At 34.4% G+C, this 21,779-nt stretch overlaps 2 protein-coding genes across 4 annotated transcripts; both read right to left on the bottom strand.

The window, feature by feature from the left end:
• Positions 1-1,439: 1,439 nt before the first annotated feature.
• Positions 1,440-18,963, bottom strand: LOC120276494 (protein unc-13 homolog). 3 transcript variants are annotated; one of them, XM_039283250.1, is made up of 28 exons: positions 18,810-18,963; positions 18,481-18,512; positions 18,220-18,395; positions 18,074-18,138; positions 17,283-17,387; positions 16,023-16,317; positions 15,713-15,779; positions 15,419-15,572; positions 14,716-14,883; positions 14,529-14,639; positions 14,146-14,355; positions 13,937-14,038; positions 12,654-12,884; positions 10,939-11,013; positions 10,664-10,735; positions 9,439-9,624; positions 9,173-9,331; positions 8,614-8,706; positions 7,394-7,465; positions 7,092-7,209; positions 5,938-6,143; positions 5,180-5,261; positions 4,068-4,178; positions 3,895-4,001; positions 2,917-2,994; positions 2,739-2,834; positions 2,310-2,405; positions 1,440-1,788 (listed from the first exon to the last, which is right to left on the bottom strand). In XM_039283250.1, exons 2-28 carry the CDS (start codon positions 18,486-18,488, stop codon positions 1,627-1,629), a joined length of 3,405 nt encoding a protein of 1,134 aa, XP_039139184.1. In that variant the 5' UTR covers positions 18,489-18,512; positions 18,810-18,963; the 3' UTR covers positions 1,440-1,626. The 3 variants fall into 3 exon arrangements, with proteins under 3 accessions (XP_039139184.1, XP_039139185.1, XP_039139186.1); XM_039283251.1 differs by lacking the exon at positions 17,283-17,387; XM_039283252.1 differs by lacking the exons at positions 18,481-18,512; positions 18,810-18,963 and having other exon boundaries at positions 18,074-18,140; positions 18,221-18,349.
• Positions 18,964-20,259: 1,296 nt separating this feature from the next.
• LOC120276495 (peroxidase 44-like) lies at positions 20,260-21,438 on the bottom strand. Its single transcript, XM_039283253.1, has 2 exons — positions 21,214-21,438; positions 20,260-21,108 (listed from the first exon to the last, which is right to left on the bottom strand). The coding sequence occupies exons 1-2, from the start codon at positions 21,400-21,402 to the stop codon at positions 20,317-20,319; spliced, it is 981 nt and encodes a 326-aa protein (XP_039139187.1). The 5' UTR covers positions 21,403-21,438; the 3' UTR covers positions 20,260-20,316.
• Positions 21,439-21,779: the final 341 nt, after the last annotated feature.

The raw sequence follows: 21,779 nt of genomic DNA, 5'->3' as shown, positions 1-21,779 counted from the left end.
CCAGGAATGGGAATGGCCACATATCCCAAGAGAATTAATGTCAAATGTGTTAGATTTAAGTTTTTGTGGCTATTGAATACTTTGAAGGGTTTTATCAACACTCAACACTTTGGATTCTAGGCATGAAATACTTTCCTAAAGGAGAATTAGCCCCTTATTTTGTGTGCCAAGAGTGAATGCTAAGCATTTAGAATACAAAGAATCCCCTTACTATGTTGCACACACAGCAAAGTAAGTCTTAGAGAATGAAGAATTGCTTGTTATTGCACTTAGAAAGAAGTCTTCCAAATATTATATTTTCTATATCTTCCATGCAACACTTAAGTGTTCTTAAATAAATTCAAATTTGGAAGTTCTAACTACCCCTTAAACATGAAAAGATGCATGATAACTATTTAACTTTTTTTATTACACAAAAGGATGTTTTCTAACTACATGGAACTTCTTTATTTCACAAAGAGATGCAACATAACTTCCCGAGTGTTTACTAATTACTACAACAACTATATGACATGAAAAGATGTCATATTATAATTTTACAATATTAAAATTATTATAACAAAATGATTATAGATGAACATTTTATTATAGTGAACGGTAATGCTTACACATTTTTTTTTTTTTTTTTTTTTTTTTTTAAGATTAAGAGCAACTTAGTAGCTATTTATTGAATTAAGGAAACCAACAACCTGAGGATAGGCTGACACAAATACAAACTTTGCTTTGCTCTGATGCAGCCCATGAAGATTATGGCAATGTTCACCCTCCATTCTTCAGCCACCTTTAACCCAATGTTGATTGCTTGTATTTCAGCTTCAAGTGCAGAAACAGTGTTTATTCTCATACATCCTGCCACCACAATTTTTCTATAAGAATTCACAATCACAAAACCACTGGCTCCTGTCTGACTTCCTGAAATCCAAGAACCATCAGTATAAAGATAACATTAAGAGGAGTATAAATTATAGCTGTTAAGAAAGAAAACCTCCATTTGATAGTTATAGTTAGCTCTTTTGGAATACTCTTTCACATGATCTATAGGGGCAATAGCAATTTAATGTGGTCTGGTTGTAAACCTTTGAAAATAAAGTTGATATTCCATACTGTGGCAACAATAAGAGATGCAACCCATTTGGTTTTAGGAACACTAGCAGTTGAGATGCATTGATTGAAGAGACGGTTGAAGTCTTCCCTATGCAAACCACATAAAACACAGTCAGGATTGGAAAGCATGTTCAGAGAAATAAAAAAACACACAAGTTTTGACATTCCCATTCAAGAGGAGCCACATAAAAAACTTATAGATTTTTCCATCCCTTTCAGTGAAGGTCCTCAGAATTTGAATTATTTAGAAAACACTTAAAACTTCTGAAACAGTACTATTTTTTTCCAACCCTTGTAGATACTGTTTTTTTGGAGTTCAATATATACACAGAATCTACTTAAAAATTTAAAACCAAACTTAAAGAGTCAAACATACTGTTCATAAACAATCAGTATTTCCAAACAATAAATGTAGATAATAGGGGATAACAAAGAATGGATATGATACATAATAATACAAAAGGTGTACAATATACATAACAAAACTTCAATAAATAAATAAATAAATAAAATCTCCCTCTTTCAACCAGCTGACTTGGGAATCTTGAACTGCTTCTTAAGGAACTGAGAAGCCTCTGAATCAGCTCTATGGCACAAAATTCTCAGTAGAGTTTTAGAATCAGCTCCGAATCTGCTCTTACTTCCTTGAGTTACAGCTCTCAAGTCATCGACTAATACTCGAGTCTGCAAAAACATAGGGATATGTGATCAGTTAAAGATGCCTTAAGAAATAATAATAGAATTGTTAAAAATGGTCAGATCAAATATAGGTGAGTTTTTGTTAAAAGAGTGTCATTAATCAATGCTGACCATTGATGAAAAGTCAATAAATATAAGCATGATTGATGGGAGTTTTTGCAGCAAAGATTGCACCAGCATCTAAAAGAGAAACATAATAAATATAGTGATATTAAAAAAGAAAATAGCATAGGGAAACAGAGGTTATGGAGGAAAGAAATAAAATGACACACACCAGATGCACCAAATACTAGCAAAGGAAATGACAAAGAACTCCCTGAGACAGTTTACAACAACCTGAAATGAACAAGCTTAACAGAAGAAAATTGGGCCTAGAAAAGTTTTGTTCAGCAAATGATGGAGTTTCATTATTGCTTCTCATTGACTTAAACTATTTGCATGAGGTTTATAACTAATAAAATCTGGTTTTGTAAGCATTCAGCATCATAGTTAGCGAGATTTCATACCTCAAAGCTATGCAGGTTTATTACAGGACGAACATGTGCCACTGAATTCTCCACAGTTCCTCGGGGCAAACCATCTCCACCTGAAATAAAGAATTCCTGCAGTCCAAATTCCAGCTATATGGTCAACCTTGGCAAAAATGTGATGCTAAAGACATGGTAGTTCTCACATAGTGTCAGGGATCCAGTGGGGAAAGATAAAAGTAACGTGGAAAACAAACGCTCAATTTTGGGATAAGCAACATAAACTAGCAAGGTTGCATTGCTTACAAGGAAATTTTCTGGTTTTTGACATTTACAGCCATAACAATTCATCAACCAAAGAGAAGCTATTAAGTCAAAACTGAGTAGTCTCATCAAGTATACTGTTAAAATAGATTCTAAAGCCCAACATAAAAGAAATTTCTCTCTTAACAGGTAAGATGCTCAAACCTTTAATATTTCAAGATCTTCTTCTAGTAGTTTGGCATCATTAGGGGTGAAGACCCGTGAAGGACCTCCATCTAATATAACACGCAATAGGCCATCCTGCCAGAGGAAACATTTGCCAAATATAAGCAGAATCTATTTGAGTGGTGGACAAAATTAAATAATAGCGACAGAGCATTACCACTGATGCTTGAAGGAGGCCTGTCACAATGCGGTCTCTGAGTGGTTCAACAATGACACCGCAAAGAACATTCAGCACCTAAATAAAATAAAATAAATAGAGCACAAAGCCTGTATAAACTCTTCAAAATATACAAGCATGAAACAGTTCCAACTGAAAGCTATACATAAAATGAAAAGAGTGCAACTCAAGTTGAAGGCGGCATATAAAGCTTGGTGCCATAAAGTGTCAGTTTCCAGAATTTTGATTCATACCTTTCGTGGCTTAGATTAGTGGAGTCCATTTCTTTTTAAAGGTTCGACTTTAAGCATTTTGTTCAGCATTAACTGTCTTTTTTTAGCAATTCATAATAACACATTAACCAAAGTGTTTACAGTAAAATATTTATCAAAAACAATTGGACTAAAGGAATAGAAACAGATTTTATTATCATTGATAAAACAATTGAACAGCTAGTGTGAGATTGATGTTGAAAGTCTTAAATGCACAGGAACAGTGAGACATGCCAACCCCAAATTTTATGTGATTGCACTGCAAAGATGGTGTTTCCTTGAGGATGGAAGGTGGTGTGCAAACAAACAACCACACAAATGATACAAAAGAAACAAGTAATTGGTTTGCAAATGGTACGAAAGGGAGCAAGTTATAGAAACCAGAGTTGAGGACAATAACAGCAGAATACTTCGATAGAAACAACAACCACACAAATGATATCTTCACCCTCAATAGGAGCATTAAAGAGCACGCCAATGAATAAATATCTTAGAAAATGAATATTCAGAGCATGCTGTGTCTATAAGTAATTTTACTCATCAAGTTATGACAGAAATGACTCATACAGCAAGGCCATGAGAAATTGGATTAACAATTGGACAGGACCTAGGTATGCGCAATCATCCATGATTGGATCTTACTGGCGTAATTTCTACTCACACTTTCACACAGTTTAAATTTCATAGATTCTGTAACAGAACATACCTCATCAAAAGCATCCATAAGCACCTCCAACCGAGATTCAGAAACATTAGGCTTGTAGAGATTGTCTATAATTGGCCCCCTTAGATCCCAGAAGATGATTTTTGTACCTATAAAGACAAGATTAGATAAATACAGGTTGATATATCTATAGTTTGTCTATCAAAAGAGGTTACCTGTAAATTCGCAGATTCTATCAATGGCAGCATTTATATCTTTTCTACTACCATCAAATGCAATCTTCTGCTGTGCAACATTACTTCTCGATTTTCCATTCATTGACCGATCTTGAAGCATTGAACCACAAACTTTGTAGTCAGTAACTTAGAAGGAAAGCTTTGTCCAAAACTGACCAAAAGGCTTAATTAATAAATAGAAAATGCTCATGTGAGAGCTCGAAATCCTTGGGTATGATATAGACCAGACAGAGGTAAGCTAGTCACGCAAAAGTAACGTTGGGTTATAAAAGACAAGGAAAATATGACAAAAGATACAAAAAGCCCTAGAGTGGAACATAGAAACAGCCAGGAAAAGCTCATGCTTGCCTTTTGGAAAGAACAATTTACCATTGAAAGTCAATTGGTTGATAGCAGGATTAAAACATGCATAATATTTATATTCTTCCAGCCATGGCAGAATAAGCAAGTTTACAAGAGGCAAAAGTTTATATAGAAACTCCAAATTCAGGATCTCATAGGTATTCAAAGATCTGCCCAATATGGATAAAAGAAATTTCACCAGTCACCTGAACTGGTATAACAGGCTCAGGTGAAAAAGGTAAAGGCTTTTTATACCATACAAATCTATATGACAGTTACATTAGTTTGAAAAATGTACACAATATCTCTATTTGGTCAGAAGTAAGAACTATAATGCAGTCCTAACGACAAGATGTTTTGTTCTCGGTCTATTATTGCAAGGGGTCATGCCAACTTTGCCAACCCCATGCAGTCTAATAATTAAATTCATGAAGAATGACATACCAATGTTGTTAATCCACACAGTGATGGGTCATTACTGTCTATAGCTAATGGAAGGATTGGAGCTCACTTCAATTGTGTACATTGGATAACAATTTTCCGATTAATTTTCAAGTATGAATAATTAATAGTGGTAAAGTATTGCATTGATCAAGGATAAACTTCACTTATTACGTGGTTAAATAGTTTAAAACAAGACAGTGCAATCTGATGGCTTAGCTTATGATAAAAAGCTTGACTGAGCAAAATGTAAAAACTGCAAACAACTATCCGTGCTTTAAAAAAGTACGCTGAGTTTAGAAATTTACTAATGTTGGAATTCTCATGTTTTTTCCTTATCCATCGCTCATGAATGCTGTCTTCCAGCTTACTTAGATGAGTAATGGCATACTGCAGAATGACAAAAGTACCGTTAAGTATCAAAAGCTAATGAACATACATAACCATCCAATCATGTCTTACAAGCATTTCCAAGATGATAACTAATTGCAGAACCTGTATAGACAATTTACCCCCTTCCTCGTATAGATCCACAAAGCATGAGTTTGTTGTTCAAATCCATGAGTTAACAAAAGCTTTTGTCCATACAAGCCAGACATACACCTGTTAAGTATCCTTGTACTAATACCATACATTTTACAAATTCTTTTCAAGTCAGAACTAATTCTTATTCATTTGATTTTACAAGCAGGAATGCCTCAGTTGATGGTCTAGAATTATGTATTATGGCAATCAATTCTTAAATAATACATGACGGCTCATTCCAAACATTGTAACTGGCCTGAGGAAGTATATACATTATAATGCATGATAACCAGATTAAATTAACAGATACAACAAATAGAAATATGCTCTAGTTAAGTTGGGCGCTACTTATACATGTAGCCAATAAACAATGGATATGAAATATAGTACATTTTACAAGAAATACACAGTTATTCTCATTTCTTTCCTGAAGACTAATGATAGGGGAACCAGTAGAATCAGAACAGCATGAGTTTATAATTTTGCAAAATGATTTCTTCAAGACTAAACAATAAAACAATCGTTTGCAAAGGTAACTCACATATAGTGTGTTTAAGCGCACACAAAGGCTTTGAGTAGAAAGCGCATCAATTTGATGAAATCGTTCATCACTCAATCTAAGATCCACTGCTTGATGAGATCTCCTCTCCTCAGTTGATCTGAGATCTGCTACAAAAGCCCTGATTCCAACTTCCTTTCTATAACGAGTGAGAGGAGGTACAGGTGGTATCAGATCTTCTTTGCTAACTGTGAACACCACACACTAATAAATTTTCAAATTGAATGCTCGAAGACATGTGAGATGCAGAACGAATGGCATATGAAAACGAATTAATAAGATGTGGACAAGGAATAAACAAATAAATAAGATAAGGATAAGAATCAAACTAACAAAGACAAAGATTGTTAACATGTTAACAAATACCTTTGTTGGAGCATGAAGGTTTGTAATGCCCAACTTGCACAATAAAGAGGTAACCATTAACACCCCAGTAGGCAAAGTAGATATAGAAAGCGAAGCCAATAAAGGTCAAAATCAGTAAAAGAAAAAGCCTAGAATCATTTGAAGATGATCAATCCCGTACAAAAATTTTAGGTAGCCTTAAAATCATCCCCTTAAAAAGTTCATGTTAGACATACAAGAACCCTACTGTTAAAGATTTTTGACATAGCCTAGAAATCATTTAATTACAAAAGTTGGAGGAAGAATAGGAATAATTATGTTTGAGAAGCTGGGAAGAGTCTATAAATATTGTTAAAAAAACCACATTAGTCTAAAAATAGTCTTGTTAGAAAGGCCGGAAATAACCTAGAAATAATCCGTTTGGGAAAGGAAGAGCCTAGAAATAGACCCTTAAGAGAACACCAAGGAAAGGCCAAAGATAATCCCATTAAAAGGAGGCCTGAAAGACTAAATCTGCATGTTGAAATTATGCTGCTCAAGATAAGAGTAATGGAATTTCAATGTGAAGAATCTGCAATAGCAAATGACCAAGTATGATATCCTATTGATAGAAAATTAGCCTCTCCAAACACTCTGTGACGTTATAGTTTAGATACATATTTCACAAAGATTAAAACGTTTATCCATCATTTATAAAATAGGATAGCTTAATTTAAAATTTAAATAATACAATAAATTTTAAATTTGCATTAATGTTTATTCTTCAAGTCAAAAATATAAGGGATCCTCACCTATTTTGGCAACAACACCCAGAGTATAAACTTGGAATGCTTTATCCAAGCCTTGATGGAGCCATTGTAGTTCTCCAACCCTCATTGGCACTCTAAGGGCAAAAAATTGATCAACCGTCTGCAATAAAGAATACATAAAGAATACATATTATTATCTCAAAACATGACTTCTAACAACGACTTTGACATGCTGCAAAAAATTATAGTAACAAAATTACCTAGAAAGATATAGCAAAAGGTTTGCCAATAAGTACAAGAAATAACCATTCAAGAAGACCAGAAATTGTGCAGCTAAGATGTACCTCTTCTATGATCCTATAAACTTCAACAATTGAAACTCCGTGTCGTTGCTGAGGCGATATAGCATCCCAAGTCTGTCAACAATTTTCCAAGGAACCACAGAGTTTTAATAAGTACTAATTTGACTGGAAACAATAAAAAGATACTAGGTGCAGATCTCCCAGTGCTTGGGAAAAGTTATTTGCAAAGCCAAAAAAACCTTTAGTAGCTGAATAAATCCTTATTCATGGTTGATTTGATGGGACTGCCCAAAGCCCAACAGGACAACTTAAAGGGAAATGATAACAAAAATTACAAGTGGTTATCTTCCTTGTGTAACTCAAAGAAAAACCATAAAGTTAAACCTTCCACATAAAAGCTAAATGGAACAAATTTTATAAAAGCTACATATATAATTTATACAAAAATCATAGGATGAAGAAAACATGCATCTTATCATGTTAATTGGATAGGGAAATAACAGTTTAGGGTGAAATTCATAGGAAAAAAATATTTCAATTTTGCTTAATCAGAACGAAAAATTAGGCCATCTAAATTTGCATGACAATCTAAGTTTCTGATCATGAACTTATAAAGTATGCATGAGTAAAATCAGCATTCAATTTGAGGATCACATTTGATGCACAGAAATATAATTCCCAAGAAACTGATGCTTGAGATAATAAAATATCCTTGATCTTTATTATGAACTCATGAAGCATTCATGAGAAGAACTGCATTCAATTTGGCAAGGATCAAATTTGATTAACATAAATATGATTCTGGACAACTGGCGCCAGAGATAATAAAAACACCCAGGTTAGATTTTGATGAGAACATTGGAAAAATACACACTTCCAATGTTTGGTTGATACTTCGAAAAGCGGTTTTCTGAAATACATCAAACCAAATAACCTTAATATTCAATTATAATCAATAATCATTTAATTATGAGTTGATGATATTGTGTAGGCATTAGATACAGTACCTTAATACATTGACTAGATTAAAACATTTAAATTTTCAAATAATAAATCATGATTTGTTCAAAAAATAAAATTATCAAATATTCACACATAGTTTAAGTTGGGAATCAGAATCTTATATATTTTAAGTATCTTGAACCAGATGAAAATCTAGTGGCCATCCAAAATCTTGAACCGACAGTGTGACTAGGATTTCCACCCCAAAGATTTCTATAATCCACTAACATAACCACAGACAACATTGGTGAAGAAATTACCTCTTGTTGAATAGTCCGTTTAACCCAGTCTTCGATTCTTCTTAATTGAGCATTAACCCAACGTATAACTAATTCACCAGATTTATTTTCAACCTGAAAAATGGGATAAAGATTCATCAAACAGAACCAAAATACAACAATAAAACAGAATTAGGAGGCTACATCATATCACCTGAAATCAGTTACAGAGTGCTGTTTTCAAGTTTAAATAAGCTATACTATGACTAGAAGTTGAGGACTGGCAAGCAAGAATCCTTCGTTAGGTAGATTGCTAGGGCATAAAAGAGGCATGATCATGTTGAACATGCATCAACGCACTCACCCTTCTAAAATGTAAAAAAACATAGATTAATCAATACAAGCAAATATTTGTCAACAAATTTACTGGTGCAACAAAGGCTCAAAACTTGCTTTGACCAATAAATTGACGTCTGTTCACACTGTAGTTTAAGCAGGATCCCCAAAAATTCATGAGATGCATAGTCAGATCTCAAGCTCTAGCTTAAAAAATAACATAGATCCTCTAATAATTTAAACTTAAAAAAGTCAATAGTATTACCTGGTATGATGTTATTTTTCCTCTACAGTAATCATCCAGAACATCCTCTCCACATGCATTTGCAATTACTGCAAATATGTATTGTTCAAGACTATCAGCAGCTGGAAACACAGATACCACATCCTCAGTAAGATGTTCAGCATGATCAAGGAATGGTCTCTGCAGAAAATTTTTGCATAAGCCAAACAAAGAAATAAAGCATAACATGGAAAGGACAAAATACTAAGTAATTGCATGACAGAGTAAAGAATTAACTGTTAACATACCAACTTGTTCCCATAAAGTTTATGCAAAAGTGAAGAAGAAGTAACAGCTGCTTGTGAATGCCACTTTGATAGAATAGGCAAGAAAATGGTTGAGTCTTTCTTTAGAAGCTTCTTTGTCTCTTCTGCTAACAATGCTAACATGTGCTCATGTGTTGACTCTGACTTAGCATCAGTTGCATGCATGATCTGTAAATAGTAGATGAACTACATGATCATTTATCTGACCTTCAGATAAGCAGACTATAGAAGTTTCTAACGTTTTGCAGTTTTAAATCCTCTAGATGGCCCACTAAATAATTATTAAAATTCAAAAGATAAATGTGAACCAGTTTAACATGACAAATAATCAAATACATTCACCACATCTATATACAATAAAAAAATTGAGAGTCAGAAAAAGGCAATAAAAATGAGTACAATTTTTTAAAAAACATACAAAATTTCAGAAAAATACCTTTATTTCAAATAATATTAGCAATCCACCATTGCTTTGCATGAATGCGGCATTTGAAACGCCAGGTTCACAATCATGTAGAGCAGTTTGGTGACTCAGCATGAAGCAAACGCCAGCTTCATGCTTTTATTTTTTTCAATAATAAAAACATAAAGGCAGAGTTGAAATGGCAACCTCACTTAAAAAAAACTTAAACAATATACTTCAAGCGATTTAAAAAAATTTAAACGATAAACTATGAAGCCCACAATTTATTAAATTGTTTACACACAAATATTCCTCTCAAAAACTATCAAACTGGCATTTGAAACACCGCCTTCAAGTTTTTATTATTTTAAAAAGAAAAGCTAACAACCTAGCATTTGAAACACCTGTTCATGTTTTTACACTTTATTCTTAAAAATATCTATGAAGCTGGTGTTTGAAACATGGGTTCATTGCTTAATTTTTAATCTAAATAAATGCTAGACAGAATGAAACACCAGCTTTGTCCTCTCACTTAACTTATAATAAGAAGCCAATGTTTGAAATAAGGGTATAGTGCTGAAACTTTTTTTAATATGGCTTTGTTTTTTAAAATACCTAAAGATGACTGGTGCTTCAAGGGAAAAAAATAATTCATAAAATGATGACCCTAAATCATGCTGCAGATGGTTTGACATGTATCATGCTTCCTTTCCTAGTGAAAGACTCTGACTGGTACCATAAAAGTATAAATTGATTATACAATGAAATTTAACCCAAAGGATCTGTATCCTTGTGTAGGCTCACCCTTGCAAAAGCACTTTTAATAGAAGATGATACATAAGCTTCGATCTGGTCTTCATCCGTAAGGAATGTAGCCTGCGCCATCAAAAAATCATTATCATGAACCTGAATTTATGAGAAAGTACCAACTTATTAACTTCGCACAAGTAGAAATATTTGGAAATAGAGCAATATAGAATTGCATGAAGTTGTAGACGAGAAGGATCTAGAAAACATATTCATGCTGAAATTGTCAATAATTCTACCCAGAATAACAGAAATAATAGAAGACAACATACTTTCTCAGATTCTTCAAGTAAAAGCCTCCTAGTAATCATTGCCACAGTCACTATCTCACCCACCATTGTTGAACCCTGAGCTCACATGGAACAATAAAAAATATTAGAAAACCACAAGATCAAATAGCTTGATCAAAATAAAACACAGTGCAGGACCAGAGAGCAAGCAAATAGAGCCATGTTTATTCATTAGCATCATTAAATTACGGGGCAAATTTCAAGGTTCAAAGCACATACATTTCAAAAATGCACATGGATGGCCAGCAAAGACAGAACCAAACTAATTAATACCAACACAGAACATAATTTACCAATAAGAGCTTCTGCACAATCACCCTTCAAAGTTTATCAGGGTGTAGAAGGTAATTTCCTTGGATTACACTTGGAATTAAGTAAGAAAATTAGAAAATATTATACCAGATGCACACAATTTGGAGACACAATAATATTAGTAGAAAAGACAAAATCAAGTTAGTCATAAAAACAGAACGGTAAGGAAAATTTCAAAACAATGGTTTTGAAGGTTAGCAGACATAAGAAGCATAAGCATCAAGGTTTCTTATAATACAGAGGGCAAGCAACCACAAGTAATACTATAGGACAACCAAAGCCAATCAAGGATCAAGCAATCCAGCACCAGTATACAAAATGCAAGATGGAAGTTTTACCAAATTATTCTTCAAATAAATATGGTTTTGTGGTTGGAGTGATTTAGAGATGCATTCGTCCCCAAAAGGGGGGTGTGTGTGTGTGCGCAAGCGCACACTGGACTGGAGCACACATGAGTACAAAATGCAAGACGGAGATTTTACCAAATTATTCCTGATAGAAATACAATTTGATGGTTGGAGTGCTTTAGAGGTGCTTAAAAGGTAACAACCTACAAAGAGCAAGGAAAAGTGGGTAATTAGGGAGAGGTCAATTAGCTCATAAAGTCCACCATCAAAGGGCAAAAAAAGTTGCCCATTGAGCATGCCCTCACTATTTCATTCAATGCAAATTACTCACCACAAGAAATTTCAAGCACCATTGTGAATTTAAAGGCCTTTGCATTCACAAAATGGGTCAAGAGCAAACAGGATATGAAATTTTACATTAAAAAATCATCAAATTAGTTGCATTACACAAGGTGAGGTATGAGATGAGTACATGCGAGAAAGGAAAGCAGTACCAATTAGAGAAAAATGGAGCAAATGGTGACATGATCTGGCCCTATGCAGCAAAACAGAGCAAGAACATTTTGGCGAGGAGAAAAGCTTTATGGCAACAGATAACTAGACGGCTTGCAGTATCTGCCTCATACAATCCTTAAGAAAAAAAGGTTGGTGAACAAAGATTTATATTGCACATCCTAGGGCAGTGCTGGCTGGCCACAAGTCTATCATAGAAGGCAAGGATGATATTATCAATGGCCACAAGTCTATCATAGAAAGCAAGGTTGATATTACCAACACCAACAAGTCTATCATAGAAGGCACTGATGATCTTACCAAAAGCATCCATAGCAGCTAAATATTTAAAAAGAAAGCATCAAGCAATATCCCAACACTTGGCATGTCCAAATTTCACAATTTTTTGCTTGAATTCTCACAGGAGCACATGTCAAGTGGCATATAAAGAAAATCACGTAAAATTAATAGGATTTGCAGTTAAGACTGGTTAAGAATAGTAAAAAGAGGCAGCTGTAATTCAGTGCCTCAGATTATTAAACAAACCTCTGAGAAGTGCAGGTGATAGTCCCTCAGCTTCTTATCAGCCCATTTCTGGATGGGCATAAGAAAAGATTGCAAGAATGTAAGTGATTGAGACCTTCCTTCACTTTCCACAGTGCATCGTAGTCCTTTCAAATGTAAGTTCTCTTGTGGACCACGTTGTTCCTTGAGGGGTATTTTCCTTAGGTGTTCAATTGCATATTGGATGAGATTATGTTCGCCTGTGATAACAAACTAATTGTGGAATACAATTCTGATTAGACTGTAATTCTGCAGTAATCTTATAAGAAATTTGGCCTTATTAAAACTGAAATGCAGATATATTTAATTCTCATTAAGCTGGCTGACAATGCCAAACCAACTTCTGAAAAATGAATAGCTATTAGAACATGAGCAACTAATTTTGTGAAAAAATTGAAAATTGCAGGTCAATTAACTAAAGCACACAATAAGAATTATGCCTAGGATCAAACATCCCGTGTAGGATCAAACTACAGACATAACTTAATTTACATTGAGAAAGTTAAGTTTTATCGAGTGCTTTCTAGTTTCTACCAATAAGAGAGCACCAGCAAGAGCTCCCAGGGCACATGATTAGATTGATGAAATTAAAGTGAGAATAATAAGGCAAAAAGAAAAAATATGCTAAAGGGTTTGTTTTGATAATAGAAGATGACCAAAACTTTCCACTACTTGCAAGAAAATGTAGGTTATGATATTAGATATCAAGTAAAAGATCCAGGCATGGATATGTTCTACATCTAATGTAAACATCACATTTTTATAATGAGAAAAATCTTTTAGAACCATGCAAATGTGTTAACAACAATATGCGCACGTGACAGGAGAAAACTGTAAGGTGGCACAAAACCAGTGATACAGGTAAATAGCTGACATAATTCAGACATGATTTTTCAAGAAGTTCGCTGCCTAGGCAAATGTGAACTCGAAATATGTTGTTCCAAAAAAGGCCCACATATGATATTTCATTTCAAAGGTTTGCTACATCAATTATTTACAAAAACAGTCATGTCGTGTATTTGGGCTGGAAGCATCATTTTAAAAAGTAAACACAATTACAATGAACGAATGCCTGCTTACATAAGCAACCAGAAAATATCTCAGATAATTATCCATGAAGAGCATTGGTTTTTAGAATCCTTAGAAAAGATAAAAGGTTGTTCTGCATTTGCACATACTGCAAGTTATTTCAATTTGTTTGCCATTATGCGTGTATTGGAAGTAAATCAATAAAACCTTCCAGTATCACAGGCATAAACTTGTACCTGACGAAACAATACCCATGAATAGCATGTATCATGGATGGTTTCTGTAACTCCCAATATACGCCAGGTTGACCTAAGTAGTTCAAGAATCTCTTCCACTTCCTAGAATAAAGTGAATCATGCAAAAAATATTTATCAGGTTGATTAAATAATGGAGAGTACATAAATCTGATCATAACTAATTTAAAGCTTAAATAGTGAATAACAACCTCCGTAAGTTTTCCCTCATCCAGGACATCAAATACACTCCAAAGCATTTTCTCGTAGAGTCTGATGTTAAGGTGATAACCATCAGCCCAGTGGCATACTTCACCAGTCAGATCACCACGAGCTGGCCTCTCAGCAAGTGCAGCAGCAAGTTCTCTGAGTGATCTAAGGCATTCAGTCCGTTGCATTTCACAAGCTGCCGGTGGAAGAGACTATAGTAAAAGAATTATCAGAACAAGGCAATAAAAATAAACACAAGTACGGACAATGTTTATTACTCAAGTTAATATTTGAAGATGAATTAGAGCAAAGAAGCATGTCTTAATAATTATCATGCAGTGAAAATTTATAATCATCTTATAAAGTAATTCTGTGAAATAGATACCTCAGATTCCTCAATCTTTCGTAAAAGATTTCTGAACTCATTAGATTTTTGTCCCAATTCAGCAAATCCAGACACAGGATGATTAATAAGACCTTCTTCCAGTAGATTCAGCTGAGTAGAAATAAAGAGGATGGGATCACTGCCAATCCAAGTGTAGTTAAATTAACAATAAAAGATGACAGTTTACCTGCCTCTTTTGCCACCTAATATATGCTTTTTTGTCAGAAAATTCTGTTCGAGCAACACAACATAGCAGTTCTAATGGAACCAAGAGGTTATCCATCCTTTTTCCCACTCGACCTACAAGAGCATTAAGTAAACCTTGCCTTGTCCTAATATCCATTGACTCTGATATCTGTAAAAGGATAAATTATTAAAATGAAATGTAAAGGAATCTATTAAACATAAGGTAAAGAATCTAATTTAAAGGGCAGTCACGTATTTAAAAACTTAAAATTTTACCAATTCCAAGATTGGAAACATAAGAAATTTTACTGACTAGCACCAACACTCTAGTAAATAACAGCTCATTTTATAAGTGTTACACCAAACAAACACCTAATTAATATCCATAAAAATAGCAAGACTAACCATTCCGGTCAAATTGAATTATTCCCATTATTATGGGCAAATTAGTTCCACAAATTCAGTGGCTGATGCCTCTAAAGATACATTTAGGTAATAATACTTTGAATAAGAACAATAGTAGAGTACCAAAGGGACCAATAACAAGGAAAAGGGAGAGACTAACAAAAACTATGATTCTATTCTTGGTTGTAATATTGATGATAATAATTGTCTACAATATATAATAAAAAGTAAAGGCTATAGAAAATGATAATAAGAAGACAGTAGAATGTTTCTATGAGAGCAAAGAAGAAGACGCCTGCCTCTAGCTGAGCGCGCATTGTCTCCAGCAAACCAATCATTCCAGAGACATGCCCAGATGAGGATGTTGCATTTTCACCTTTAACACGTGCAAGTTTCCTCATCAATCTAGATCTCCTTTCCTTCTTCTTTTCTTTAGATGGCACTATAAGACCTCTGCTCAAGAAGGAATTCAGCATAAAAAGGGACTAAGATGGCATGGATATCCGTAGTTTTAGGTTTTTATGTTGAAGAACACATGTGTATAATAATTGAAAAGCAAAAACAAAAATGGCATCAAAAATTTAGAAGGTTACCCTGCAGCTCCCGCACAAGCCACAAGAATTTCATAAGCTGTTTCACGAAGATCATCATCTGTAACACCTGAAGGTTGCCATATTACATAAAACTTAGAGTGAATTCTGATGCCGCATATCATCATAAATTAATGTAATCGAATTGCAAAGGAGAAGAAAACTGAATTTTTGAGAAAGGCATTTTATGGAGAAGACCATATTATGCATGAGATGAACTGTGGTACATTACAGTGGCTTAGACTTATTGGTTATTGAAACAAACTTAAAAGGAGACAGAACCCTTCCTATGATGCATCTTTCTTCTGCTTACCTGTTGAAAACAAAGGCAAAAGCAAGGACAGTTCAGCAGCTTCACTTGACTGTTGTCTTGAACTCCTCAAGCTACTAACTGCTTCATCATCTTCCTCGTCATCCTCAAAATCTTCAATATCATCCACAGTTAATTCCTGATGAGGTGGAGAGTGCAGAGACTCTGATCTAGACAAATTAGATATAATGGGTGACATAGTCGAAATCGGAACAGGTGGTGGTGCCCTAGAAGGTGCCAACCCTGAAGTTTCAGGCCTTGTCACCAAAAAAAAGTCTCCCCAGAGACCTGTATTACTCTGATAAACAAATAACTTAAAAGTATCAGACAAAATTGGTAACAGGTTCTCATGGTTTTTGTGCACAATAAAAAAAAAAATCCATGAAGCACAAACTTATGCACAAAATAGGCAATAGTTCACATGCAATGCAAGAGACTGGGCCATCATCGAATTATAAGTGAGAAGACCAAGAATCAATTTAGTTGCATAAATCAAAGCACAAATTCATTTTTGTACGCCGATACATCTGTGATGAAATCCATTACTCACATCATAAGTACAACAAGATAAAACATTACAAATAATTTCACATGTCTCAATATGTTTTATAATCCTTAAAGGGTATGAACCAAAAAGTATGTGAGATTGCTTGATCAGCATATTCTCATCCAAAAGAATAAAAAATCTGCTGGTGTCAAACACTCCCACTTTCTTTTCCGCCTGTAATTTTTAGGATCTCATGCTTTCCATTAAACTATTAGTAATCCATAACTAATTTATAAGAACCAAAATATAGCAATAATTCGAGCTTGACATAAGTTATCTAACATAGTACTTACTCTCCATAAGTAAAAAAGAAAATCCTACACTGAATGAAAAAAATGTAAGTTTGGAAAAGCAATCTGTAGTTCCTGTTCTTGTGACTCTTTGGGATAACTCAGTAGGATTTTTCTGATCTTCTATCATCTCTACTTTTATACAACTTTCTAGCTAGCACTGCTTAAGCATTGGTGTGGACACATGAAGATGGAAGATAACAGCTAAGAGAAGACAGTGGATACTGAAGAACAGCATTTGCAATGCAAGATGATCCAGATAAAGAGAATAAGACAAAAGGAGACTGGTGTAATGAGGCTCATAAGGGAAAACCCATCATTTCTTGTGGCAATGGAGCCTAATAAGCTGAAATTCCATGCTTAATGCAAACCCAAAATATCAAGCAAGGCACTGAGAAGAATTATATATAAAAAATTCATGTGTACCTGATCGAAGAGCATGATGAATAGGAGAATCATCAAAACATGAATTGTCCAGCAACACTGGCCAAGACCTTTATTACTAGGGCAACTTTCAGTCACAGCAATGACCTTCCCAGAGAAAGACAATACAGAATGACATGTAAACCCTCTACAATATATGTTAGAAGTGAAAACACGTATTCAAGTAGGAGTACATGGGAAAATCAACATTTTTATGGCACACACTCATCTCATTAAAAGTGCTCCGGGTTCAGTGTGGAAAGAAGTTCACAAATCCCCTCATAAGCCATGTTTAGTCAACACCAGTGCAATTTGGCCTCCAACATACACTTATTCAATAAGACCAATAGCAAGGCCATGGTCCTTAAAGCCTCACATAATGCACTAACTAATAAGAGAATCAGCAATATCATAACCAGTGAGTTGCCCAAGAGGGTGATTAATAAGGAATTCAAGTAGTAACCAGCTTATCACCTGAAGAACTAAGCAAAAAGTGAATCCAAGATAAGGTGGATCACCTACTACTTAACGCTCTCACTAATACAGGACTCCAAGATGTGTCAGAACCAAAAATAATCGGTAAGAAGCTACCTGGTGAGATAATTTTTTCAAGTTGATGTTAACAAACATCATATCCTAGGTGGTGGCAATGATGAAGAACAATGGTTGAACTTCAAGAATTGCACATAAGAATAAACATTCTCGAGGAGTTCAAATGTTGGCATATTGCCATATACCCCTTCAACATTTAGCCTATGAGATTAACATTAACCACGAAACAGAAAGCATTTTACCATTGAAGGATAGTCCAGGCTATCATGATAAAGTCTAATGGCCTCCGAAAGATCAAGCATTTCACCTACACCAGCAAACATATTTTAAGTTGACATCGCAGTAAAAACAACTCCCTATTATTTATAAAGCAAACTCATTGTGTTACCTTTTTTTACACAGTTGAGAACATAATCAATACTGACTTGATCAATATCAACATCCTCCAAAGAAACAGCACCCGGTGGCAAAATCACTTTTTTCACCAGACTACCAGACAATATGAAACTAAGAAGCACACGCCGATCACGCCTGTATCTTTGCAGAAGCTCTAGAGCATTGTCCCTGGATCAAGTGAAGCCCATGAATCACAACCCACCAATACATCAACGATAGAAGAAAATCCAAAAAATAATCAAAAGAGACATACTCTTCCATTTCCAGAAAACTTTTCACGCGACACTGCAAACAAAACAAAAAAATGTAAAGATAAGTATCAATCAAGAAAGACAGCAACTATTGCAGCAAATGCAAAACTAACCAGATCCATAAACCCTAGATCAAGAATTCTAAGTCATGCGAGTGGATCTAAAGAAACACTAAAAGAACATCATGAAATCAAATAAATCAGGTCAATTCCCATAATGCAGTACTAAAATCAATCAAGAAACACCATACTGGGGAAAAAAACACCGAAATTTCAACAGAAGAGGAGATGAACAAACCATAACAAAACAAACAAAGAAAGAAATTGCATACCTGAAGAAGCACAAACAAGCGTGATTTTGATGAGCTAACAAGATCCGCGAACTGATCAAAATTCAAAGTTAAAGGATTTCTTTCCTCTTTCGAATTCTTCTTCTCGGGGAGAGGGGATGGAGAAAAAAATCAATTTTTTAGGGGGAAGTGTGAATTTCAATGATTCTATCACAACGGGAATTTTATTCTGAATTAGGTAACAAAGTTTTGCAAATAAACCCGTTAAATACTGATATTTACCATTGTGGGTATGACATCAGGATTTTAATTACCAGCTGTTTTTAGTATTATAAAATATCTAAATTTGATATAATTATTTTTTAGAACAATTGTATTCTGGTTTTTTTTTACCTTTTCAATGCTTTAAATTATTTTGTGATTTTTTTTACTGGTTTATAATATATTCCAAATTATTTTTTGACTAATATATATTCTAAATTATTCTACACAACCAAAAATCTCAGTATTTTATCAAAAAAAAATTCTCAATATTGTTGAACAAGATAACAAACATAAATTTTAAATGTTTTTTTTTTAATTACAAAAAAATACTGAATATTTGTTCGTTTATAACTACTAATTAATTAAAAGAAGTAGCAAAAATAAAACAACCACATAACAAAAAAAAAACACAAATAAAATAAAAAATTATAATAAAATTGAGAGCAACCACCAGAAATAATACTAGCCCAAATCAACAAGTTAAAAAACAAACAAAAATAAATAAAAAAATACAACTAAGCTAATAAAATCTGTAATATAGTGACAAGAGTTATACGAACTCATCTCCCCTAATTCTAGAACCATGGAATAAACTGGTTCCAGCCTATTATATTCTGACACTTGTCCTATGTTATTATATTTTTTCTATTGTGATCGGGAACACATGTTAGATTTTAATAGGGTGGTAAAATGATAATTTGTTCATTATTTATATAATTTTTAATCAAAAAATACTCATTTTAAAAAGAAAAAAAAATTCCCCCTCAATATCCTATCTTGAGTCTAAGTTTGTATGCCATCTATTCTTTATTTTATTTTATTTTTTTTGACAAAGTGGATAAATCATGTTTATTAGAAAATTTAAGCAGTTACATGCCAAGGTAACAACAAGCAATGGCAACAGCGACACATATCACAAAAGTCTGAAACAACCATATAACCAAAACAGAAACAAGTGAACAACATAGTCCACTAGAAGTGGAGCAGGCAAATACAAAAGAAAACAAAAACACCTAAGGGATCTATTCTTTAATTTTCAATAAAATGTGGTTTTAAAAAAAAAGTGATTTTTACATTAATTCTTACATAAAATAATTGTATAAACGTATAAAAACATGCATTTGAATCATTAATCTTTAAAATTAAAAATTAACAATTATAACAAGAATTTTCCTGATGTCCACTGACATCTTTGTGTACAATGTCACATTAATTCTTCAATCTTCAGACCAACAAAATGACAAATTAATGAATAAATATAAATATAATAACAGTAACAATGAAATCATCCAAGTTGCTTCCTTGATGATGTTAAAGATGGTGCATTGAAAGCTCTGCAATTCTTCCTAATCTCTCCTGCACCACCAACCAGAACCTCAATTCTCCCAAGTTTAACCAATGCATCAGCAAACTTCTTCATAAATCCATTCCCATCAGAAGCAAGAGCAGCAACAATACCAGAACTGGAACTATCCAAAGCCAGTTCCTGATCAATTTGCAGCACACCTTTGTTTCCAAGAATCTGTTTATAATACTGATTATCCACCAAAAAAGATGTATTCTGATCCAAGAAGGCAGTAGGATCATTGTTTGGCCTTGATCCACATGTTTTAACCAGCTGAGCTCTGAGAGAAGGATCCATGGTGGAGTCTGGAACTCCACTTCCTTGAAAGTTATCAAGTCTATCCCTGAAGAAGCTACAATGTGCTACACCTACAGTGTGCCCTCCTAAGAGAACAACCATGTCATCAAGAGTTAAGCCTTTGGCTGCAAAGAACTGGAATGCTTGGTTGACGGAGAGTGAAGGGCCGGGGAGGTTGACATCTGCTGCATTCGATATGAGACCGTCACGTCTCCCTGTCTGCACGCTGTAGTTGAGTCCTCCGGCGAGAGCCACCGCATCTCTGGTCGCTAGAGTTATTATATCAGCACATGATACTGTTGATGGACATGAAGCCTCAAGACTAGTCTTGACTTCATCGATGATGTTGAACCCCCGGACAGTGAGGTTTGGCCCTGCCGCCTTCTCGGACTTCTTCTTCTTCGTCGAGTCTATGAGTATGGAAGCATCACAACCCTGAAGCAAGCACATGATATTAAATGCAAGCCAAACATATATATATCTCCCATGCATGCAATGTAAAATGTGTGTGTGTGTGTATATATGTTAGTGTGTCATTACCTTGACAAAACAATCATGGAAATGCATGCGAAGAAAGGCGGCGGTAATGGAGCGGTCACCGGCGAAGTGTTTCTTGACAACGGAGAGGACAATGGACTCAGCTTGAGGGCATGAGGAGTTGTAGAAGCCAATTTGAAGATCAGCAGTGATGAGTGGAATGCAGAGGAGAAGGATGAAGAAAAGCTTCATTTTAATTGAATTCTTCAGCAAGTGATGATGATCTTGCTTGTTTTGTGTTTGTGATTTGAATTTGGAGTTGAGAAGCAGTTTATATAGAGATTTGGATGAAGTGAGATTGAACTGGTCTGAGTTGTGCTTTGACATTTTAGCAACGTTGATAGTGAATAATATATGGATGGATGTATATAACATGGCCAACTTTGGGTCAAGAGATTTGACTCTTGAATATATGATATTTTTTATATATAGACAAGTGCATAATGTTTAGTAAATTAGCTAGAGAAGGAATCTTAGACTTTCATAGTTCCACTCGGTTTCTTACCCACTTGGAAAGTTCTCCAGTCATATGAAACTCAGAGTGAACAAGTTGGTGTCACGGAGTCGTT

The sequence above is a fragment of the Dioscorea cayenensis genome, chromosome 14 (assembly GCF_009730915.1).
Source record: "Dioscorea cayenensis subsp. rotundata cultivar TDr96_F1 chromosome 14, TDr96_F1_v2_PseudoChromosome.rev07_lg8_w22 25.fasta, whole genome shotgun sequence".
NCBI lineage: Eukaryota > Viridiplantae > Streptophyta > Magnoliopsida > Dioscoreales > Dioscoreaceae > Dioscorea > Dioscorea cayenensis.
This window is presented reverse-complemented; position numbering and strand designations above follow the sequence as displayed.